At 46.7% G+C, this 25,848-nt stretch overlaps 2 protein-coding genes across 2 annotated transcripts in view; both read left to right on the top strand.

Moving 5' to 3' along the window:
- Positions 1-20,118, top strand: part of LOC140360019 (E3 ubiquitin/ISG15 ligase TRIM25-like) — a 441,716-nt gene extending 421,598 nt beyond the window's left edge. The window contains exon 2 of the mRNA XM_072445318.1: positions 19,968-20,118. Within this exon, the coding sequence (XP_072301419.1) occupies positions 19,968-20,085 (118 nt within the window). The 3' untranslated portion in view covers positions 20,086-20,118. The remainder of the gene's footprint in view (positions 1-19,967) is intronic.
- lcp1 (lymphocyte cytosolic protein 1 (L-plastin)) overlaps positions 1-25,848 on the top strand; it is a 281,117-nt gene that overhangs the window by 69,398 nt on the left and 185,871 nt on the right. The gene's annotated exons all lie outside the window — the stretch shown is intronic.

Here is a 25,848-nt window from a genome sequence, read left to right as displayed (position 1 = left end):
GTGCCCTCATTGACTACAAGAGGGCCCGCGCTGTTGTGCGGAAAACTGTAAGAACGGCCAAGAGTGCCTGTTGGAGGCGGTATTGTTCCAAAATTGGGAGAGAAACGCGTCTCGGGGATGTTTGGGGGATGATTAAGCGGATGCATGGGGTTGAGCGCCGTCACGGGACCCCGGTCCTAATACTGAATGGTGTTGAAGCAGTCAGCGACGTTGTTGGCCAGCACCTTTGTGTCGGTGCACAGCTCTGACAATCTCTCACCTGCGGAAAGGCACTACAGGGAGAGTACTTTGGCCCAGAATTCTGAGCTGATTGGGCACCAGCCTTCGACTCAAGATGACCTTGACCTTCCGTTTAGTTTGTTTGAGCTAAGGAGAGCACTTTCTAAGGCGAAACAGACAGCCCCGGGTAAAGATGAGGTGTGCTATGACATGCTCTCTCATTTGACTGATGACACGCTTGGGCTAGTCCTGGGTCTTTTCAACCATGTTTCGGATTCAGGTTGTGTTCCATCTGCGTGGAAACAGTCTACGGTGGTGCCGGTTCTGAAGCCGGGTAGGCCAGCGTCTGACCCTTCAAGTTATTGGCCGATTGCCTTGACGTCGCAGCTCGGGAAAACGATGGAGCGCATGGTTACCGAGCGGTTGGATTACTTCTTGGAGAGTCAGGGTTTGCTTCCCGCGCACCAGAGTGGTTTCCGTAGGGGCAGGAACACCATGGATTCCGTGTTGTGTTTGGACTCTGATATCCAGCTGGCCAGGGCTCAGAAAGAAAAGGTTATTGCGGTGCTCTTTGATGTGGAGAAGGCGTACGATATGGTTTGGAAGGATGGGCTCCTCATTAAGCTGCGGAAGTGTGGTGTGAAGGGTAAACTGTTTAACTGGGTCCGGAGCTTTCTGTCTGGCCGGCGTATTCAAACTAGAGTGGGCGCTGCTTACTCTCGGGTCTATGAGGTAGAGAATGGTATCCCGCAGGGGAGTGTGTGTAGCCCTATCTTGTTCAATGTTATGATTAAGGACATCTTTGACGACGTGGATGGGTCTGTTGGGAGGAGCCTTTATGCTGATGATGGCGCTCTATGGGTGAGAGGGAGGAATCTCCGGTTTTACGAGGCGAAACTGCAAAGGGCAATACAGCAGGTGGAGCAGTGGACCCTGAAGTGGGGGTTTAAACTGTCCATACGGAAGTCTCAAGTGATCTGTTTCTTCAATGGGCATAGGGACGTCTCCCTTCGACTGCATGGGCAGGTGCTCGAACAGGTCAGGGAGGTGAGGTTCTTGGGGGTCACCTTTGACGAGAGGCTTAGTTGGCGTCAGCACATTGATGAGGTCAGTGGTAAATGCAAAAGGGTGAATAACTTGCTTCGTTGTCTATCCGGCCAGGACTGGGGGGCCAGCAGAAGGTCGCTCCTGGGTATTTATCGGGCCGTCATGAGGGCGGCTATTGATTATGGCTGTATAGCCTACATGTCTGCGGCTGAGACTAACTTAAAGAAGCTTGATGTGGAGCAAGCCCAGGCCTTGCGCATCTGCTGTAGGGCTTTTAGGACCTCCCCTGTCTCGGCGCTGCAGGTTGAGTTGGGGGAATTGCCGTTACGGCTCCGGAGGCTAGAACTTCTGTTGGCTTACTGGGTGAATGTGCAAGGTCATACGAGCTCTCACCCGGTGAGGGACTTTCTCAGGGTTGATGGGGGGCAGAATGAGGCTGGCAGTATGGTTTTTAGCCAGGTAGGAAATGCGAAGGCGCGGCTTGCGGGGGTTGGTGATCTGCGTGCGAGCCCGTCGGTGGCTTTGTCTGCTATAGCTCCGTGGAAGTTTTTCCCGGCTCCTGTTGATGTTAGCTTGCATGGCAAGCTTAGAGGAGTCGCTGGGCGGGCACCGCAGTTTGCCGTTCAAGCGCTCATCGATAAGCACTCAGGTGATGTGTTTATTTATACCGACGGGTCTAGGGATCCTGAGAGTGGGCGTACTGGCGCCGCTTATTTTGTGCCTGACCTGGGGCTGGCGGTCAAGAAGAGGTTGACAGATCGCCTTTCTGTTTTCACGTCGGAACTCATAGCGATACGGTTGGCATTGGAATGGGCGGAATCTGCTTTGCAGTGTTGCGGCATTGTGGTGGCCTCTGACAGCCTTTCTGCATTGCAAAGCATTAAATCTGGGAAATCGGATTGCAGACAGGATGTGTTGAATGGCATCTTCTGTCTGATGCTCTCCCTGTCCAGGAAGGATGTGAGGGTTTCCTTCATTTGGGTCCCTGCGCATGTGGGGGTGGATGGTAACGAAATGGCTGATACACTGGCTAAACGTTCCCTTAGGCGGCCATCAATTGATGTGGCGGTTGAGTTAAGCAAATCTGAAATCAAGCCCGTTATCAAGAGTCATGTGGTCGGCCTTTGGCAGGAATTTTGGAGCCACTGTGTTACTGGACGGCATCTCTATCACATACAGGGTAGTGTGGGTCCTTGCGGGTCTATGGGCAGGAACGCGTGGGAGGAAAGGGCCTTCGCCCGCATGAGGATTGGCCATACTGGACTCAATTGGTCACTGAGTAGGATAGGCAAACATCCGACCGGTCTGTGTGGTCACTGTCGGGTGCCAAAGACTGTCGAGTATGTGCTGATTTGCTGTGAGGCTTATGATAGAGAAAGGGCCGGGTTGGCCTTGTGGTTTCGGAATAATGGGCGGGAGTTCAATCTGCGGAACGTTCTGGCGGTCCAGTCACAGGGTTTGTGTCAGGCTGTGGTTGCTTACTTATGTAGCACAGGGCTGGGTAAACGTTTATAGAGGTGGGGGGTGTTGTTGTTGTTGTTGTTGTTGTTGTTGTTGTTTTATGGCGGTTGGCATCCGAGTGTTGCATTACCGCCAGACTTTATTCCTCAGACGTTTCGTAGTCCTCAGACTCTGTCGTAGTCCGTAAAAGTACTCCTCCCATTGCTTTGGCGTTACAAAGCCCATGAGGTCATGATGTGTTTTTGTGACTAGAATAGTTGTTGTGTCAGAGACCAACCGGCTCTATTCCAGGGAGACTCTTCTTCACCTTCCTCGCCCTCTTTGACGTTCGGTGCTTTGGAAGTACAAAGCCCATGAGATCATGGGACATCTTTGTTGTTTTACAAAGCCCATGAGGTCATGGGACGTCTTTGTCGTTTTATCCTTTAGAAGTCCTTCTTCCATCACTTTGGCGTTTCTAGGCCCATGAAGTCCAAGCGCGTTAGAACATCCTCTTGCTCCTCATCCTCGGCTCAGTCTCCAACACCCCCCACCTCTATAAACGTTTACCCAGCCCTGTGCTACATAAGTAAGCAACCACAGCCTGACACAAACCCTGTGACTGGATCGCCAGAACGTTCCGCAGATTGAACTCCCGCCCATTATTCCGAAACCACAAGGCCAACCCGGCCCTTTCCCTATCATAAGCCTCACAGCAAATCAGCACATGCTCGACAGTCTCTGGCACCCGACAGTGACCACACAGACCGGTCGGATGTTTGCCTATCCTACTCAGTGACCAATTGAGTCCAGTATGGCCAATCCTCATGCGGGCGAAGGCCCTTTCCTCCCACGCGTTCCTGCCCATAGACCCGCAAGGACCCACACTACCCTGTATGTGATAGAGATGCCGTCCAGTAACACAATGGCTCCAAAATTCCTGCCAAAGGCCGACCACATGACTCTTGATAACGGGCTTGATTTCAGACTTGCCCAGCTCAACCGCCACATCAATTGATGGCCGCCGAAGGGAACGTTTAGCCAGTGCATCAGCCATTTCGTTACCATCCACCCCCACATGCGCAGGGACCCAAATGAAGGAAACCCTCACATCCTTCCTGGACAGGGAGAGCATCAGACAGAAGATGCCATTCAACACATCCTGTCTGCAATCCGATTTCCCAGATTTAATGCTTTGCAATGCAGAAAGGCTGTCAGAGGCCACCACAATGCCGCAACACTGCAAAGCAGATTCCGCCCATTCCAACGCCAACCGTATCGCTATAAGTTCCGACGTGAAAACAGAAAGGCGATCTGTCAACCTCTTCTTGACCGCTAGCCCCAGGTCAGGCACAAAATAAGCGGCGCCAGTACGCCCACTCTCAGGATCCCTAGACCCGTCGGTATAAATAAACACATCACCTGAGTGCTTATCGATGAGCGCTTGAACGGCCCTCCCAGCGACTCCTCTAAGCTTGCCATGCAAGCTAACATCAACAGGAGCCGGGACAAACTTCCACGGAGCTATAGCAGACAAAGCCACCGACGGGCTCACACGCAGATCACCAACCCCCGCAAGCCGCGCCTTCGCATTTCCTACCTGGCTGAAAACCATACCGTCAGCCTCACTCTGCCCCCCATCAACCCTGAGAAAGTCCCTCACCGGGTGAGAGCTCGTATGACCTTGCACATTCACCCAGTAAGCCAACAGAAGTTCTAGCCTCCGGAGCCGTAACGGCAATTCCCCCAACTCAACCTGCAGCGCCGAGACAGGGGAGGTCCTAAAAGCCCTACAGCAGATGCGCAAGGCCTGGGCTTGCTCCACATCAAGCTTCTTTAAGTTAGTCTCAGCCGCAGACATGTAGGCTATACAGCCATAATCAATAGCCGCCCTCATGACGGCCCGATAAATACCCAGGAGCGACCTTCTGCTGGCCCCCCAGTCCTGGCCGGATAGACAACGAAGCAAGTTATTCACCCTTTTGCATTTACCACTGACCTCATCAATGTGCCGACGCCAACTAAGCCTCTCGTCAAAGGTGACCCCGAAGAACCTCACCTCCCTGACCTGTTCGAGCACCTGCCAATGCAGTCGAAGGGAGACGTCCCTATGCCCATTGAAGAAACAGATCACTTGAGACTTCCGTACGGACAGTTTAAACCCCCACTTCAGGGTCCACTGCTCCACCTGCTGTATTGCCCTTTGCAGTTTCGCCTCGTAAAACCGGAGATTCCTCCCTCTCACCCATAGAGCGCCATCGTCAGCATAAAGGCTCCTCCCAACAGACCCATCCACGTCGTCAAAGATGTCCTTAATCATAACATTGAACAAGATAGGGCTACACACACTCCCCTGCGGGATCCCATTCTCCACCCCATAGACCCCAGAGTAAGCAGCGCCCACTCTGGTTTGGATACGCCGGCCAGACAGAAAGCTCCGGACCCAGTTAAACAGTTTACCCTTCACACCACACTTCCGCAGCTTAATGAGGAGCCCATCCTTCCAAACCATATCATACGCCTTCTCCACATCAAAGAGCACCGCAATAACCTTTTCTTTCTGAGCCCTGGCCAGCTGGATATCAGATTCCAAACACAACACGGAATCCATGGTGTTCCTGCCCCTACGGAAACCACTCTGGTGCGCGGGAAGCAAACCCTGACTCTCCAAGAAGTAATCCAACCGCTCGGTAACCATGCGCTCCATCGTTTTCCCGAGCTGCGACGTCAAGGCAATCGGCCTATAACTTGAAGGGTCAGACGCTGGCCTACCCGGCTTCAGAACCGGCACCACCGTAGACTGTTTCCACGCAGATGGAACACAACCTGAATCCCAAACATGGTTGAAAAGACCCAGGACTAGCCCAAGCGTGTCATCAGTCAAATGAGAGCGCATGTCATAGCACACCTCATCTTTACCCGGGGCTGTCTGTTTCGCCTTAGAAAGTGCTCTCCTTAGCTCAAACAAACTAAACGGAAGGTCAAGGTCATCTTGAGTCGAAGGCTGGTGCCCAATCAGCTCAGAATTCTGGGCCAAAGTACTCTCCCTGTAGTGCCTTTCCGCAGGTGAGAGATTGTCAGAGCTGTGCACCGACACAAAGGTGCTGGCCAACAGTTCAGCTTTGTCAACGTCGCTGACTGCTTCAACACCATTCAGTATTAGGACCGGGGTCCCATGACGGCGCTCAACCCCATGCATCCGCTTAATCATCCCCCAAACATCCCCGAGACGCGTTTCTCTCCCAATTTTGGAACAATACCGCCTCCAATAGGCACTCTTGGCCGTTCTCACAGTTTTCCGCACAACAGCGCGGGCTCTCTTGTAGTCAATGAGGGCACCCTCAGTGTGGGCAACCCTTAGCCGGCGAAACGCCGCATTTCTCGCCCTAACAGCATGACCACATGCTTCAGTCCACCACGGCACCCGCTTCCTATGTCCACTACCACCACTCTTAGGAATCGTGCCTACCGCTGACTGCGTGATGAGCGAGACAATTGCACTATTGAGATCATCCACCTGAGTCAATCCTCCTTCCTGCAGAACCCTAGAACCATCATCAGCTTTCCTCAGGAAAGCCCCCCAGTTCGCCCTTGCCAACTGCCACCTCTGGATCCTCGTCCCCCTGACCACACAGCTCCCAAAGCCAATCACGGTGCGGACTAGATAGTGATCGCTACCAAAAGAAAGATTACCAAGAACCTCCCAACTACAAACACCAGCTAACTCCTTGGACACAAGCGTAAGATCTATTGCACTTTCCGCACCGGTCCCCATATCATAGCGGGTCCCACCCCCATCATTCAGACAAACCAACTCCCTTTGATTGATAAAACCCTCTACCACCTGCCCATACCTATCGGTACCACTACCGCCCCACAAAGCGCTATGCGCATTAAAATCCCCACACCACACGGCCTTTCCCCGAACATCCTTACCGATACTATGTAAGGACTCTAACGTTAACTCACCACACGGATTATAAAGGTTAACCACAGTAACAGCTTCACCACCCAGCCAGACCCTCACCGCCAGGGCCTCCGGCGCTTTACTCACACTGACAACAACGTAATTTAGGTCATCTCGGACAAACACAGCCACACCTCCGCCTCTACCCTGCTCCCTATCATTCCTAACACACACATACCCTTGTATCCCAAAACCCCACCTAGGTCGTAACCAAGTCTCCTGCACGCACATAACGTGAGGCTTGTTCAACAAGGTAGAGACAAAATGCTTAAATTCCTGGCCATTAGCACGAAGACTACGCGCATTCCATTGCAAGACAACCACCGCCATTATGAGCCCCCGGAACCTGACGGCGCATCGGGAGCCCCCCCACTCCCACTGCCAAAATGGGGCAGGGCGCCCTCCCGCAGCGCATCCTCTATCTCCGTCCACTCGGGGCCCCCAGCTCCAAAGTACTTCCCTGCAGCCTTAGCGATGATCTTAGTCTTTTCGGATCTCTTCTTGGTTTGCCCAGTACAGTTAATCACTTCCACTATAAAGAGGAAGAAATCTTTCCTCTTCACAACCAGTACATCCTCCGCACCCACAGGGCCTCTGCCCGTGGAAGCCACACTCACAGGCATCCCAGTGGGGACCTCCCCCTGGCCGCGGGCAACGCTGCCCCCTCCCCTGTCGCCTAGGACACCAGCAGCACTGGCAGCCCCCACTGCATCCACCGTCACCTGACTACCAGACACCTTCTTGACCGCATCCGCGTAGGATATGCCTTGAGAGGCTCTAACTTTTTGCACCTCAGCAGCCCTCTTGCTGAACACGCATCCCCCGTAGGCAGAGCTATGCTCTCCCCCACAGTTACAGCATTTGAGTTTTGCTCCTTCGTCACACTTCCCATACTCGTGGTCTCCTGCACATTTACCACACTTCTGCTTCCCTCTACAGACCGCTGCAATATGCCCAAAGCGCTGGCACTTGAAGCAACGCAGGGGCGGCAGAACATATGGGCGTACGCCATAGCGCATGTACCCAACGCACACCACACGAGGCAGGATCCCACCTTCAAATCTAATCATTATCGACAGGCTGTCACACCTTACCCCATCCCGGGTCATCTTCAACCGCCTAGCATCCACCACCTTAGCTCCAGTCAAATTCTCCTTTATGTCATCCACAGATGTCGTCGTAGGGACGCCTACTATAACTCCCCTGACCGTGCCTCTTACAGCATCAGACACAAGAATGTCCTTCCCCCCCAGACACTTAGCCTCAATCGCCTTCCTTTGCTGAGCCACGTCCTTGCACACGACCAGCAGCGAGCCATCCCTAAGGACACTCGCATGCTTGACCACTCCCACAGCTACAGTCAGGCTCCTTGTCAACGCCATCGGATCCCACCCCTTAAAGGACGCATTATCCTGCGCGAGCTTTATGAACACCTTACACTCTGAACTCACATCCCCGACATCTGCAACCCCCCCGCCCTGCTCCTCACTGAGAGAGCCCTCCATAGACGAGCAAGAAGACGCCCTACGCTGCACAGGATCAGTGGCTCCAGGGGAGTCCTCCCCGCTGTTCATATCGTCACCGACCAGGTCACGCTTCCTCTTCTTCTTCCCCGTCATACGGACCGAGGCGTTCCTCTATGTTGCCGTAATATCCAAACTGTTGTCGTTGTTGTTTTTTATGGCAGTTGGCATCCAAGTGCACGAGGTATTGGTGTGTTGTTGTTGTTGTTTTATGGCGGTTACCCAGGAGCGACCTTCTTTGCTATTTCAACAAATAAAGTTGTTGTTGTTGTTGTTTTATGGCGGTTGGCATCCAATTGTTGCATTACCGCCAGACTTTATTCCTCAGACTTTTCGTAGTCCTCAGACTGTCGTAGTCCGTAAAAGAACTCCTTCCATTGCTTTGGTGTTACAAAGCCCATGAGGTCATGATATGTCTTTGTGACTAGAATAGTTGTTGTTGTTTCAGAGACCGACCGGCTTTATTCCAGGGAGACTCTTCTTCATCTTCCTCTCCTTCTTTGACGTTCGGTGCTTCCACCGTACAGCTTTATTCTTTATGCTTCATTCTATAGGCTTTAATATTTCCACTGATGTCGCTGCTTGGTAGCCGTGCGTCTACGAGACTGGACGAGGACATACCAGCCGGGACCAGGGTCTTCTAAAGGATAAAAATGAAGTCTAAAGATTAAAGTCTGGCGGTAATGCAACACTTGGATTCCCAACCGCCATAAAACAAAAACAACAACAACAACAACAACTGGACGAGGACAGGAGACCACCCCCACCCCCATCTCGTCACTCTGATCACTCTGACTCCCCAAAAGCAGACCCCCATCACTCCGACTCCCATTTAGCGCCTTTAGCCTGTTTTCTGTATCTGCCCAATCAAGCTCCTTTGTTCCAAGGAATCTCCCTGCAGCTTTAGCAATGATCCTGATCCTTTCAGTTCTGCTTTGAGTCTGAGCAGCACAGTTTACAACATCCACCATAAAGAGTACAAAATCCTCTCTATCCACAACCAGGGTATTCTCATTAATTCTGGAACCTGCACACTTGGGACCTCCACTCTTGAAACCTTCACACTTCTTGGGGGCCACGCTGGCCTTTCTCATTTCGCCCTGGCTGGGAGCAGCGCTGGCTCCTCTCTCTGTATTTACTCTAAACGAGTTACTTGAAACTTTCTTGACTGCATCTGCATAGGATATACCTTGAGAGACCTTTATTTTCTGCACCTCAGCAGCTCTTTTGCTAAACCTGCATCCCCCATAGGCAGAGCTATGTTCTTCCCCACAGTTACAGCACTTCAGTTTTGCTCCCACGTCACACTTCCCATACTCGTGATCTCCTGCACATTTACCACATCTTTGCCTCCCTCTACAGACCGCTGCAATATGCCCAAAGCGCTGGCACTTAAAGCAACGCAGGGGCGGTGGAACATATGGCCTAACGTCATGGCACATGAACCCAATGAACACCTTACTAGGCAGGCACCTCCCTTCAAGTGTTACCATTACCGACAAGCTGTCACATCTTACCCCAGACCGGGTCACCTTCAACCGCCTAGCGTCCACCACCGTAGCTCCAGTCAAATTCTCCTTAACTTCATCCACAGACGTCGCCGTAGGGACACCTACGATAACTCCTCTGACCGTGTTTCTTTCAGCATCAGACACAAGAATGTCCTTTCCACCCAGACGTTTAGTTCCAATCGCCTTCCGTTGCTGAGCCGCGTCCTTGCACACGACCAGCAGCGAGCCACCTCTAAGGACACTCGCACTCTTGATCACTCCCACAGCTACAGTTAGGCTCTTTGACAATGCCACTGAATTCCACTCCTTAAAGGATGCACTATCCTGTGCAAGCTTTATGATCACCTTACAGTCTCTGCTCTCACTCCGGATATCAATTGCTTCAGCCTCATCCTGCTGCTCATTCCCAGAACCCTCGGACGAGCTAAGGGACTTTTTACGTTTCCGGGCACGTGCAGCCAGAAAAGGCTGCTCCTCCACGCCGTCCAGAACGTCTTCGACCACCGATCCACTCTCCTCCGCCATCTCCCATCTCTCCAGACCGGAGACTAGCTCTTCTTCTTCTGGGGGGTGTTGGAGACTGAGCCGAGGATGAGGAGCAAGAGGATGTTCTAACGCGCTTTGACTTCATGGGCCTAGAAACGACAGAGTGATGGAAGAAAGACTTCTAAAGGATAAAACGACAAAGACGTCCCATGACCTCATGGGCTTTGTAAAACAACAAAGACGTCCCATGACCTCATGGGCTTTGTACTTCCAAAGCAATGGAATAAGAATTTTTAAGGACTACGACAAAGTCTGAGGGGAGGAAGAACTTCTATAGGATACAATGTTGTTGTTGTTGTTGTTGTTGTTGTTGTTGTTGTTGTTTTATGGCGGTTGGCATCCGAGTGTTGCATTACCGCCAGACTTTATTCCTCAGACGTTTCGTAGTCCTCAGACTCTGTCGTAGTCCGTAAAAGTACTCCTCCCATTGCTTTGGTGTTACAAAGCCCATGAGGTCATGATATGTCTTTGTGACTAGAATAGTTGTTGTGTCAGAGACCAACCGGCTTTATTCCAGGGAGACTCTTCTTCATCTTCCTCTCCCTCTTTGACGTTCAGTGCTTTGGAAGTACAAAGCCCATGAGGTCATGGGACGTCTTTGTTGTTTTACAAAGCCCATGAGGTCATGGGACGCCTTTGTCGTTTTATCCTTTAGAAGTCCTTCTTCCATCACTTTGGTGTTTCTAGGCCCATGAAGTCAAAGCAATGACAAAGGCATCTCATGACCTCTTGGGCTTTGTCAAAGCACTGGAGCTCAAAGCACTGGAAGAACAACTTTTAGGACTACGACAAAGTCTGGGGAATAAAGTCTGGCGGTAATGCGACACTCGGCTGTCGACTGCCATAAAACAATAACAACAGCAACAACAGTCTAAGGAATAAAGTCTGGCGGTAATGCAACACTCGGATGCCAACCGCCATAAAACAACAACAACAACAACAACAACATGTATGGGTTCTTCTTCTTCTTCTTGTGTGTCTCCTCCTGAAGCCTAAATAAAGCTAAAGAAGCACCTCGTCTCTTCTCGTCTTTCCGATCCTCATTCCTGGCCTCCAGTAGTGCTCTGACCGGCGCTCTTGGGCAGTGACTTCTACGAACCAGAACCAGCACCCTACAGTCCACCCAGTCCAGTGTTATCTCTCCAACAGCAAGTATACAGCCTAAATACTGTTTCTTTCTTTCTGTTTTATAGTTTCACTCTGTCGATAATCGAGGGCTACGTCAATAAAAGTGGACATACGCCTGTCGCTTGTCGAGGAGTTTATCCATCTGCATAGCTGCATCCAGAGCACAGCGAGGGCAGAATAATCTTGGTTAAGGTCTGCGGGGCAAGGGACTCTGGATCCAGGTCTGCAGCCAGACACTTGAGTTTGTTGGGCCGTAACCAGACAAAGCTATGTCTGTGTGACATTTGTTGGCTTTTCACTTTGGATATTTCTTTCAAAAACAACTTCTAAAGGCCCTGTCCTCTGAAATGATGAGACAAACATGTTGACAGAGAAAGGCTGTGTGTGTCTTTAAAGTGTTGCTGTTCAGCGCTTCCTGCTTCCTCCTCAGATCTACACAGAGCTGTGGGTGTGGCCTGGCTCTGTGGATATTGATCAAATTATTGTCATGTCTGTGTCCTATTTATCATGAGTCAAGATGATCTTGCTGCATATGGGTCACAATGAACTATTCGGTGTATTTTAACTATTCTGTGTATTTTCTGATCATCTGTGGACTAGTCTAAACAATCTTAGAGCGGACGTCATAGTGAAGGTCAGGCCCTTTTTATCAGACCCAAGCAACAGGGATATAAAACACAGCTAAATCTTGTGAAGAGTCGAATCTCAGCTGCAAGACGAACAACATGCTACTGTTTTGCCTGTTTTTCCATGTTTTCATCAAATAAAGAACTTGAGAACGATCTTCGCCTCTCGCAGTCTGTATAGACTAAACTTCGACAGAATTGGTGGAGGATGCGGGTCTCTCATCATGCTTGGAAAGGTAACATCTGAATTTTGCTCTAAACGATTCCCTTCTGGATGTCGGCTGACGACGCATAGCGTCCAGTAACGGTTCAGCTGGGAATGATGGGAGAACAAGGACACCGAGCCGAGAGAGAGACAAGAGGAGTCAATTGCCAGTTTATTTTTGACTTACCATTGTGACTGGGACATTCAACAAAAGTAAGGCAGAAACCTCTTGTATTTATTACGAAAATCTGCACATTGAAAATGCTAAATTGGTGAAGTTTGCCAAAACTTGACCTAAATTTTCCACATTGCATACAAGTATGAATTTAGTGAATGTTAGCTCATTAGTTTAGACAATCAGTTGGACTGATTTAAAAGGGAGTTGGACTCCGGAAAAAATAAATAAAAACAAAATGAAACGTGTGACGTGTAGGTAACTAAAGGGAACAAAGAAAGTTATTACTTGGCTTAAAGCACTCTATTGACAAGATTAACTAACCTTTGTGGCTAGGTGGTATTTTTATTTATTTAGTTAATTTAATTTTTTCAAGTTTGTATTCAATTAATTTTTTTTTTTTTTAATTTAAATAATTTTTTAAATAAATTAGTTTTTTTATTTGTATTTTAAATCTTTACATTTTAATTTTAATACAATTTTTTCCCTAAACGTTTTTTATTTCATTATTATTGTTATAATTATTGTTATTATTATTAGTTTTATAGTTTTGTTTGTTTTTGAAATACCACTGAGTGCCACACTTTTTTTTATTATCAAATAATAATAATAATCAAACATTTTAAATTAAGATATAAATTAAATAAAATGGACCTTATTCCATTCAAAATAAATACATTTTTGAAGGATCTCGAAAAGACAATCCGTGCAAATGAACAAAACCCAAAGGAAGCAAAACAGCAAACAACACAAATGAAGAACCTCTTCCAAAAATATGCAGAGAAAAGATTGATTAATCACGGTGATGAAGCAGTGGCTCCCACAGAACAACAATGGAATTGTATTCATGAATATCATCAATCTAAGGTCCTGCATTACAAAACACATCAGATTTGGACAGTGAAAGGAAAAACTGTTGACAAAAAGAAACTGAAAGAACATGAAGAAACATTTTCATTTTCAGTGAAACTACATAAAATGGCAAAAGACATTTTAATCAGAATAGAGAGACTATTTTTGGCCAACATTCAAGTGAAACCAGAAGAGCATCAAACAATCAGAAAAAACAAAATGAAACAGAAAAACAGAGCCGATAAGCGCATCCCTTTTGGAGCGAATAACAAAAACAAAGATGGAGGCTCTAGCACAGATGAAGAGAGCGAGCAGACTGGGGTACAAGGTCGACGTCACAGCTATAGCGCCCCCCCTCTGGCCAAAGGAGAACTTCAGTGCCCCTCCTCTGAAAACGAACATCATAGCGCATATGCACAACTAGCGAAAGAACTGAAGAAAATTATGACAGAAACGGAACAAGAAAAAACAGCTCCCCACACTTCTACTCCAGCGGCTCCTCCCCTGCAGTGCTCATCCATGGATTCATCTATGATAAGAGATACAACCAGCACCATACCACAACTGCCAACGAAACATGCTGTAGTCTTGGGTACTCTGACTATGGTCCCGTCAGAACCCACTCAAGAACAAAGACAGATGCAGGATTTGAAGCAGCAGGTGTTAGCTTTGACAACATTGGTTTCCAGCCAAAATCACATCTCCAAATTCATGCTCGAGCAAACAGTGGCTCAAAAAGAACAACTTGCCACCAATGCATGGTCACCACCTGAAGTGGCTTCAGACACAGATGAAGAAAAAAGATTACAACGACTACTGGAAAAAAAAGAACGAGAAGTGGCGGCTAATCTACGCAGGAAACAAAAAGAAAAAAAACTTGGACGAAAGGGGGAAACAGTCCTAGGAACTGGGCAAATAGAAGCTAAAAGTAAGAAGCAAGCACAACAGAAACTCCACATTCAAAGAGGAGTGGAACAACAGAAGAAAACGGGCTTAGACCCATTTGTGTCAACACCACATCAATATGTGGTGGGAGCATTCACAGGAATGGTGGATGAACATGGGTACGACGACACTTTCCTGAGTGGAGAACTTCACCCGCTCCCCATCCACAAAGGTACCAAGGAAGAAGATGATGAGTTTTCTAACACTGAAGAGGCTCCTCCTCTCATTGCACCTCTCCGAATGACTGCAAGTAACCAAGAAGTGTACCAACCATTCGCATTGAAAGATCTAGAAGGGCTGATGTTAAAACTGCCCAAACTGACACAAGGTGCGCCGGTCTTCCTCAGAGCATTGACCACGAATACAGCAGGAGAAACACTTTGCTGGGGAGATGTGTCTGCAATTCTTATAAGAGCAACGGATGAGAATACAACGGCCAGGATCCATTCTGAAGTATCCAAACAGATTCATGCTCCAGTTAGAGCATCCACATCATTTGCCACCATAAAGCCTCAGTTAACTCAGGTACTTAAAGGAATGTATCCCACCTGTCTTCCTGACGCACTGTTGGCTCTGGAAATGAAAGATGATGAAGACTACTTTACATATAAGCAAAGAGCTAAAGCACAGTTCCATGATGCAACTGGAGAGCCCATACAACCTGGTACTGGCAACACTCTCATGTTCTTTTCTACTCTGGTGAAAGGACTACCTAAATGTGTCCAGGATCAGTTGGCTGATGTTGTTGGCCTTTCCTCAAAGACAGAAAAACATCACGTTGCTAAGTACCTGAAGGAAAAAAAAGGACGGAAAGAGGATATGGAAAAAATTAAATTGGCAATGATCAAATTACAACTCAAAAAGCTCCAAGAAGAGGTGAATGATAAAAAGAAAGAAAATAAGTTTGCCAAGGTAATGGCTGTGGCAACAGAAGATAATCCAGTGTCAGACAATACCCAACAGATTGCTATGGCGGTTAAAATGGTCCTGGGACAAGTACAACCCAGTATGGCACAACCACAGGCCGTCCCATCCGCCACAGGACCAAAGAACAACACACCTGCTTCAGAAATCATCTACAATCAAGGACGTGAACGTAATACATTCTCTCGTGGAAGAGGACGTGGGGCAGGAGCTGGAAGAGGACAAAACAGGTTCAGCGTGACTCCTGATCAATGCTTAAACTGCTTTGGAACTGGACATTGGGTTCGAGACTGCCCCCAAGGGCAAACACAAAGAGGTCAACACCAAATGGCCCCAAACCAACCTGGCCAATTTCAAAGACCTCAAATGATGAATATGAGCCAACCTATGTCAAGCCAGAATCATCTACCACCACCCTTGCCCCTTGTGCTCTCCCTGGTGATACCACATCTTTGGGCCTTGGGCTGGCACTGTTTCTGTTTTTCACCATTATTGTTATTGCCTGTGTATTGATTATGATTGGATGCTATGCTGTCTTAGATCACTTATAGAACGCTTGATTGCATCTGCTCTTACTAGACAACCTGCTTATCTTTTGACCCTGATTACACACGCTATTACTCTGCCAAACACAAATCTAACTCTGATAGTGATAAGACTCCTATACTTTTTCCAGGATCTGACTAATCTGATTACTACATCCCAACATGTGTTTACACTAACTGGGGAATTGTGGATATTGATCAAATTATTGTCATGTCTGTGTCCTCTTTATCATGAGTCAAGACGATCTTGCTGCATATGGGTCACAATGAACTATTCTGTGTATTTTAACTATTCTGTGTATTTTCTGATCATCTGTGGACTAGTCTAAACAATCTTAGAGCGGACGTCATAGTGAAGGTCAGGCCCTTTTTATCAGACCCAAGCAACAGCGATATAAAACAGCTAAATCTTGTGAAGAGTCGAATCTCAGCTGCAAGACGAACAACATGCTACTGTTTTGCCTGTTTTTCCATGTTTTCATCAAATAAAGAACTTGAGAACGATCTTCGCCTCTCGCAGTCTGTATAGACTAAACTTCGACAGCTCCTCCCCCTGCTCTCACTCACTCTTAGTTTGACTTTGACACAAATTAAACTTGTCAATCTTTCTGATCCAGGAGAGATGGCGCAGAAAGCACTCGACCAAGAATCCTTTTTCTGTCCCGTGTGTTTGGATCTACTGAAGGAACCGGTGACTATTCCCTGTGGACACAACTACTGCAGGAACTGTGTCCAACACCACTGGGACCAAGAGGACGGGAAGCAGCTCTACAGCTGTCCTGAGTGTCGCCAGAGCTTCAGCCCCAGGCCTGTCCTCATCAAAAGCATCATGTTAGCAGCTTTAATAGAACAGCTGAAGGATACCAACCGACATGAAACACCGAAGAAGAAGAAGAAGAAGAAGAAGAAGAAGAAGAAGAAGAAGAAGAAGAAGAAGAAGAAGAAGAAGAAGAAGAAGAAGAAGAAGAAGAAGAAGAAGAAGAAGAGGAAGAGGAAGAAGAGGAAGAGGAAGAGGAAGAAGGAGACTGGGCTCACAGCGCTTCACAATCCAGTCCAGCTTTTGCTGTCACCATCTGAAACCTGCTGCAGAGAGGTCTATTTACAATATTACACAGAAATCACTCTGGACCCAAACACAGTTCACACAGAACTGTCTGATGGAAACAGAAGAGCAACATGTATGAGTGAAGACCAGAGTTATCCTGATCATTCAGACGGATTCAGTCACTGGGGTCAAGTCTTGAGCAGAGAGAGTCTGACGGGCCGATGTTACTGGGAGGTGGAGTGGAGCGGGGAGTGTGGTGTTTATATAGCAGTTTCATACAGAGATATTCAGAGAAAAGAAAATTAATTTGGATGCAATTATAACTTCTGGGCCTTAGACTGTGGCAAAATCGAGCCTTTCTTTGTGGTTCAATCAGCTCTGTTCGAGGTCCCAGGTCCGGTCTCGTCCAGAGTCGGGGTTTAACCTGGACAACAGTGCAGGGTTTTTGGCATTTTACAACGTCTCTAAACTTAAGATGAGCCTCATCCATAGAGAGTGGATCCCTCGGTCGGGTTATGGCAAACAGACATATTATTTTGCTCTGCCTTATAATAATATGTAATATACAATTGTAGGGTCTCAAAACTACATGTATTCAGTTTATGATTAAGGAAGATTTCTTAGCAGAAACGAGACAAGACGGGGCACCAGGGTTAAACCCAAAGAGCTAAGATACGGTCCTTAATCGCGCTCGTTAAAAAGGTCTGAAGGGTGTTTCACGATTCAGGGACTTACACATAGTCTAATCAAACAAACAATAGTCAATAACTCTTTCGTGTAGTTTATTTATCAAAAGGGCAATCAAAAACACCGGAGCAGGAATGCGCACAGGTAAATCACAGGTGATGTTATATCAGATTTAACAGCAGATTTCATGCAGATAATGTTAAACCAGGGTTTTGCCTTTGATAACCAAACGTGTCTATGCTAATCTATATCAAAAAGAGGGAAAGTGAGAAGCTAAAGGGAGGAGGAACAGCTGAGCTCTACCCAAATCACGCCACAAAATCGGACCGCACGCAATTGACTCGGCTTATGGTTCTGTAGAGACTCGGTCCGACTGGTCCTGGTCCGCGGACGAGGTCCGGAGCGAGGCGTCGCGTGGAGCGGTGTGGCGGCGAAGGTTCGTGAAGCGGGCGGCGGCCGGGGAGCGATGCGTCGCGTGGAGCGGAGGAGGCTGCGACGTGCTGTAAGGTCCTTGGCGCCGGGGAGCGGTGTGCTGCGACGTGCTGTAGGGTCCTTGGCGCCGGGGAGCGGTGTGCTGCGCCGGGGAGCGAGGGGTCGCGTGGAGCGGTGTGCTGCGACCTCCTTGAAGCGGCGGCGGCAGCGGAGGCGATGTCGGGGAGTTCCTTGGCGGTAGAACGCTTTAGTGGTGTGTTAGCTCCTCACGCGGCCTTTACTCAGATGAGGACGTAGTGCTGATCCACGTAAACGGCGTAGATTACTTCAAAAAGAAAAGAAACGAAGTAGCAAAGAAAGTCTCTGTCCGGTTTAGCGCTTAAGCGTAGTTCCAGGTGGTTTCAGGTAGTTCCAGGTGGTTTCAGGTGGTTTCAGAGTCCTAGACTGGCATGGCCTTGTCGACCACGTGACGGACGGATTTTGTTGAGACAAAGGAAAAGTGAAAGCGCGTCCGTGGAGACGGCTTCAAGATAGAAGAACAATAAGAGAAAAAAGAGAGGGACAAAAGAGAGCGTTTCTAGCTTGGAGCGTCCTTTTGATACCTGGCCCGCAGGGCATGCTGGGAGCGACAGGGGCGGGCGCTACTGCGAGAACTTCCTGTTTAACATTTTCCTGACCGAGAAAATAAAACTGGAGTAACGTAAATAATAATGGCAAAAACATTGAACCCTGTTTTAACATTTACACGTTAAACACTTTTGGCAGTTTGTGCACATTATTTCTTGAGGTAGACACATTTTACATCTTCTTTCACCTGTGATGGGCGCTCGAAAATCAAGCATTGGGAATATAAAACCTTAAACAGTGGAAAAATACGTAACACAAGGTGAAACATGCGGTGTAGGGAGTTGATTCAAACATTCATGGCATAATCACATAAAACAGTTTTCATCGGGGCGTCTTCCTGTAAGACTGTGGGGAGAAGAAGATCTGTTATCAAAAAAGTCACAGCAGCTCCCTGCGGTGAGGGAGACAGGGAGAACGAAAAACCCCCAATGTTCAAAGAGAGATTTTCTGTTATCTGGCCGTGGAATGTCCATCTCCATTCCCCTACACAATATTGTGGTTATTTTTACTAAAGCTGTATGAACCTATGTGTAGAACCAAATCATGAGAAAAACTGATTTTTTAAACACAATATTGAGTTAGAATGTGGTTCAGACAAGCTTTTGTTTAATTCAGCTAAAACAATACAAACTATGACTGTTCAAACTATGATTGTTCAAACTATGACTGTTCAAACTATGACTGTTCAAACTATGACTGTTCAAACTATGACTGTTCAAACTAAACTCATATATTCTCTACATATTTTACATCAGACGCTGTTTTTAACTAACTTCATTTGAACTTTCTTTCAGTTCAAATGTTATTCCTGGTGTAATGTAACTGTATTCAACTCTTTGTCAGATGTAAAAAGTCATGTTCTTATTTCATCTAAAACTGCACCAATGATACTATTTGTCTTCTGTTTGTTTCTCTGTAGATTTTCACTGTGTTTTGTGTTGACTTTGAATCCTAATTGTAAAAGTGTCTCAGAGTCACAGAATGAGTAACACTGGTTATACAATGGTGAAGGCAAACAGCATCATCTTTACTCTGGAACGTTCAAATCAACAATAAAGTCATAAATCCATCTGTTTCATGTGGACTTTTCTGTCTCAAAACCTCAAATACGTCACAAATAGTGAGATTAGAAAGTGAATTGCAGCGTCATTAACAGCAGCAGTGGAATAAGAAGAGATACGTTTAATGCTTTATTATATTGTGGAACATTCCAGACAAAGCATCTCCATGGTGACGAGCCATGTTGTTTTTGTGTAGTCCAAAGTAATACTATGGCAAGTATCGCAATATCAATCCGATACCGATACTAACAGTGGAAAACAAAAGAATCTTCAATAAATAATCAAAGAATAAGTGACTTACTTTTAGTATATTTGTCTGTGTTTTCCTTATTTCAAGTGCAGTAGTGTTGCTTGTTATGCCTGTACAGAGCCAGCCAGGATTCAGACAGGGCCCCGGAGCTACTTTGAGGACGTGATCAGAGCTGTGTCAGCGCACAGGGACAAACTCCAGCTCACTCTGAGTCCAGTCCAGGTTTTACTGTCACCAGCTGAACCCAGCTCCAGAGAGGACTTCTTACAATATTATACAGAAATCACTCTGGACCCAAACACAGCTCAGACCAGAACTGTCTCTGTCTGATGGAAACAGAAGAGCAACATGTATGAGTGAAGACCAGAGTGTACCTGATCATTCAGACAGATTCAGAGAGTGGTGTCAGGTCCTGAGCAGAGAGAGTCTGAGAGGCCGATGTTACTGGGAGGTGGAGTGGGGTGTATGTTTATATAGCAGTTTCATACAGAGATATTCAGAGAAAAGGAAACTCTGGTAAATGTGCATTTGGATTCAATGATAAATCCTGGGCCTTAGAATGTCACAAAACCCTTACTTCCTTTCGGTTTAACTCAATCCAGTCCCAGGTCTCAGGTCTGGTCTCGTCCAGAATTGGGGTTCACCTGGACCACAGTGCAGGGGTTTTGGTGTTTTACAGCTTCTCTGAAAATACCATGAGCCTCCTCCACAGAGTCCAGACCACTTTCACTCACCCTCTCTACACTGGAGTCCCGATTTACAACCGGTTTCCTGGTTCCATGGCACATTTCCCTAAACTCAAATAACAGCTTTTGTTCTCCACAGTTTGGGATCAAATGTGTAACTTTTATTTTTGAACTACTCTTGGTCAGAGTTAGGGGTAACGCATTAAGAGTACTCAAATACATTTTTTAGAGTAATGAGGAACATGGCGCGTCGTTTTTTTTGACTCATGTAATCTCGTACTCCCCAAGTTACTTTTTCAAATCAGTAACGCAATCCCAGAGCTCGGCGTGTTGTGAGCATGTGCACTGTGCAGCTAGTGACTGGGAGTCTAGTCCTTACGCGAAAGAGACAGAATTAGAAACTTTCTTATGTATGTTTTGAAAAAAGTGCTTCTCCTTTGTTACTACCACTATTTTGTAACCGTCGAGTTGATGTAGGGTAACAGCGATGTAGTGCGTTTGATTTATATAAACTATAGGCCTAAAACAACCGCGTTCTGTTGTGCATCAGTTTTCTAACAAATCAACTCATTTTGTTTTAGCGATGTATTTCTGTGCTTGAGGACAGGCCGACACATACTCATTGTATGGGGTTGTATTGTGGTAATCTGTCAACATAAAAGATAAGTAAAGCTCAGTCAAACACATTTACTTTGTTTGCTTATTTGATATTTAAGTGATGATGTTGCCAGTCTCGCCCCCTCGTGTTAGGCTTCGTGGTTGCATCAGTGGTGTTATAGAACAGTAATGGCCAAACCAATGAAAGACTCACATCAGGTTTTACCTCTGTTTGCCGTGCGTGAATGAACAACACAAAGGGAAAATCGGCAAATTATATATGTTATACAGTGTTGATTATCGGTATTGCCAGAGTACTCTAACACGTCACTTTTAGTTAACACAGTAGTGCAATACCGTAATGCATTAGTTTTCCAGGGCAGTAACGAGGTAACGTTAACCAACACTACTCTTGGTCTTGTTTTATATCAGATGAAGTCCAAGACAACATGGAAATATTAAATTATGTATGACTGTTAAAACTATGATTGTTCAAACTATGACTGTTCAAACTATGACTGTTCAAACTAAACTCATATATTCTCTACATATTTTACATCAGAAACTGTTTTAACTAACTTCATTTGAACTTTCTTTCAGTTCAAATGTTCTTCCTGGTGTAATGTAACTGTATTTAACTCTTTGTCAGAATGTAAAATTCATGTTCTTATTTCATCTAAAACTGCACCAATGATACTATTTGTGTTCTGTTTGTTTCTCTGTAGATTTTCACTGTGTTTTGTGTTGACTTTGAATCCTAATTGTAAAAGTGTCTCAGAGTCACAGAATGAGTAACACTGGTTATACAATGGTGAAGGCAAACATAAGTTTTACTCTTTAACTTTTGAAGTGTACGAATATTAACATTTCATATTTTTGTTTTTCAGGTTTTCACTATTGTTTATTGTATTCTAATTATGAAAAACCAAAACCAAACAAATAAAGAGATCAGAAGTTTGGGATATTTACTGTGAATGAAAGAAATCTCTGTGGTTACAAAGGCCCCGCCTCCGTCTGAAATTATGACACCAACGCAACCTGTGTTTTACTCCAGCTTTTTTCCAGAACAGTTTCCATCATATTCAGTAGTATCAATATTTCTATAAACTACCAATCTTTCAATCAGATTGAATGTTTTCTGATTGTGTTTAAACTAATATATTTTTTACTCACCTCTTACATGTGTGGCAGTGCGCGCCTGCCATTTTCTACCGCCAGGGGGCGCCTATAAAAGGGTGCTCCCGCTAGCTCTCCCTCTCAGGCCTTTGACACTGCTGTCACTTCCGGGTTGCGCCGAGGGTTGGGCTCCCGTCGTCCTCAGGTATGATAGACTGATAATGAAGTATTTTAATTCAAATTTTAAACCTAATTTGGCTTCTTTAGTGCCGTCGCTCCTAGGCCCTCACCTCTGCAACGTCTCGCTGGTGTAACGCTCCTGCGTGTGTCTGGTGGCCTATGCCCCACTGTCGCTGTCGGTCACGTTCTCATCCACGTTTGGTCGGTTCCGCTGTCATATGCCCCGACTGTCTGGCGTAAAGCCTGTGGATTGAGGCGTGGTGCGCCAGGAAAGTGGTAATGGGAGATCACGGAAGCTGTTGCGTGGAGCGGCGGCACTGAGGACGACCTGTGAATTGTCTTGTCTTTAGTCTCTAGTCTGGTCTTGCCTCTTTCTTATTCATTGTTTTATTTTCCTGTAATGGTACTGTCTGATGTGGCGGTCCTGCACCTGGCGTGGCAGGCTCCGTGAGTGTGAATGCGAGTTGACCTGAATGTACATTTTAACTGGTTAACTGAAAAGACAATTAAATTATATCTAAACTGAAGTGTCTGCCAATAACGAACCCGTGTGTCCTTTACTTTTAATTTCGGTCCTGGGCCTATCCCAGCTGGCGTTGTTGGTGTTTTTTAAATCTACCCCTTTAGTTCAAATATTAATGTAAAATGCCTGCAACACCCTCGTCTTGCCACGCATGAATGATTCTCACAACTAAAACACCATTTATTCAAAATAGTAATGATAAATGAATAATCACTTAGTTGTTGTTTTTAATGGCGGTTGGCAGCGACTGAAATGGTGCATTTACCACCACCTACTGTAGCTCTACGGTTTATTAGTTCGTGATTTACGCTGTGCCGTTAAAAAAAAAAAAGGAGAAAGAGATTTTATTTTATTGACATAAATTAGCTTTCAAGTGTGTTTACTTTGTGACTTCTTCTGGACGATAGCAACACTCGGAGGTAGAGTTCTGTAGGGGATGAGGGGGTTAATAAAGTCTAAAGAATATAAAGTAAAAAGAATAAAGTCTAAAGTGGGTGGCGGTAATGTAACACCTGGATACCAACTGCCATTAAACACCAAAGAAGAATGTAACACTTCACTTGGAGTGTTTGATACAGCACAGCGTAAAACACGTCTGAGGACAGTCTGAGGAAGAACAAGCCCTGGACTAAAACTGTGAGGAGACCTTGCTCAACACCCGGTCTGGAGAGACGGGAGATGGCGGAGGAGAGTGGATCAGGGATGGAAGACGTTCTGGACGGCGTGGAGGAGCAGCCTTTTCTGCCTGCACGTGCCTGGAAACGTAAAAAGTCCCTTAGCTCGTCCGAGGGTTCTGGGAATGAGCAGCAGGATGAGGCTGAAGCTATTGATATCCGGGGTGAGAGCAGAGACTGTAAGGTGATCATAAAGCTTGCACAGGATAGTGCATCCTTTAAGGAGTGGAATTCAGTGGCATTGTCAAAGAGCCTAACTGTAGCTGTGGGAGTGATCCTTAGAGATGGCTCGCTGCTGGTCGTGTGCAAGGACGCGGCTCAGCAACGGAAGGCGATTGGAACTAAACGTCTGGGTGGAAAGGACATTCTTGTGTCTGATGCTGAAAGAAACACGGTCAGAGGAGTTATCGTAGGTGTCCCTACGGCGACGTCTGTGGATGAAGTTAAGGAGAATTTGACTGGAGTTACGGTGGTGGACGCTAGGCGTTTGAAGGTGACCCGGTTTGGGGTAAGATGTGACAGCTTGTCGGTAATGGTAACACTTGAAGGGAGGTGCCTGCCTAGTAAGGTGTTCATTGGGTACATGTGCTATAGCGTCAGGCCATATGTTCCGCCGCCCCTGCGTTGCTTTAAGTGCCAGCGCTTTGGGCATATTGCAGCGGTCTGTAGAGGGAAGCAAAGATGTGGTAAATGTGCAGGAGACCACGAGTATGGGAAGTGTGACGTGGGTGCAAAACTGAAGTGCTGTAACTGTGGGGAAGAACATAGCTCTGCCTTCGGGGGATGCAGGTTTAGCAAAAGAGCTGCTGAGGTGCAGAAAATAAAGGTCTCTCAAGGTATATCCTATGCAGATGCAGTCAAGAAAGTTTCAAGTAACGAGTTTAGAGTAAATACAGAGAGGGGAGCCAGCGCTGCTCCCAGCCAGGGCGAAATGAGAAAGGCCAGCGTGGCTCCCAAGAAGTGTGAAGGTTTCAAGAGTGGAGGTCCCAAGTGTGCAGGTTCCAGAATTAATGAGAATACCCTGGTTGTGGATAGAGAGGATTTTGTACTCTTTATGGTGGATGTTGTAAACTGTGCTGCTCAGACTCAAAGCAGAACTGAAAGGATCAGGATCATTGCTAAAGCTGCAGGGAGATTCCTTGGAACAAAGGAGCTTGATTGGGCAGATATAGAAAACAGGCTGAAGGCGCTAAATGGGAGTCGGAGTGATGGGGGTCTGCTTTTGGGGAGTCAGAGTGATCAGAGTGACGAGATGGGGGTGGGGGTGGTCTCCTGTCCTCGCCCAGTCTCGTAGACGCACGGCTACCAAGCAGCGACATCAGTGGACATATTAAAGCCTATAGAATGAAGCCTAAAGAATAAAGCTGTACGGTGGAAGCGCCGAACGTCAAAGAAGGAGAGGAAGATGAAGAAGAGTCTCCCTGGAATAAAGCCGGTTGGTCTCTGAAACAACAACAACTATTCTAGTCACAAAGACATATCATGACCTCATGGGCTTTGTAACACCAAAGCAATGGAAGGAGTACTTTTACGGACTACGACAAAGTCTGAGGAATAAAGTCTGGCGGTAATGCAACACTTGGATGCCAACCGCCATAAAACAACAACAACAACAACAACCAAAGAAGAAGAATCCTTGTGCTGGTGTAGTTTCTCCCCCCACCAGCAGGAGGCGCTGTGGTTCGTTTCATGCTGTTATTGCTTAAGAGTTAAGCCTCGTCCACACCGCCTCGGCCGAGGCATCCAGTTTACATTCAAAGTCTATGGTAAACGTGCGTCGAGCACGTAGTGCTTTATCCGCGGCGCGATTTCTTCGTTGGAGGCGCTGTGGTTCGTTTCATGCTGTTATTGCTGAAGAGTTAGACTTGCAGCACACGTTGAGTAATGGCTACCGAGCATGTTTTCCTGTTGTAATCTGCATTCATCCTCATTTGTTGCGATACAGAAAGCATTACTTGTAAGTATTTATGTTTGATTCAGAGTCTGTGAGACCATATTTGTTATGATTTGCCAAGATTTTCCCTGAACAATAGAACTTTTGTTATGTCTAGCATTTCATCCATGTTAGTTAGTGTAAGCAAATAATATATATAAGTTCCTGCTTCCGAAGAGTGCACACGCTTTTTTGCTCGCTCCGCTTGCTATCGCTGCTTTCCTTATTTATTTTGCTTTTTAATCAGTTTTTGTCTTCCAAACATTTTTGCTTTAGACTTTTTCAAGTAAACCAAGGATTTTAAGAACATTTTTCCAGTTTTAACGACATATCTGACGCCAGCCACATGTCCGGGAGAAGAAGGGAGAAAGACTGTGAACGCTG

The sequence above is a fragment of the Eucyclogobius newberryi genome, unplaced genomic scaffold (assembly GCF_026437365.1).
Source record: "Eucyclogobius newberryi isolate DKJ021-1_F unplaced genomic scaffold, fEucNew1.0.hap1 SCAF_14, whole genome shotgun sequence".
In the NCBI taxonomy this organism is placed as follows: Eukaryota; Metazoa; Chordata; class Actinopteri; order Gobiiformes; family Gobiidae; genus Eucyclogobius; species Eucyclogobius newberryi.
The sequence above is the reverse complement of the archived record's forward strand: the minus strand, read 5'-3'. Positions and strand labels throughout refer to the sequence as shown.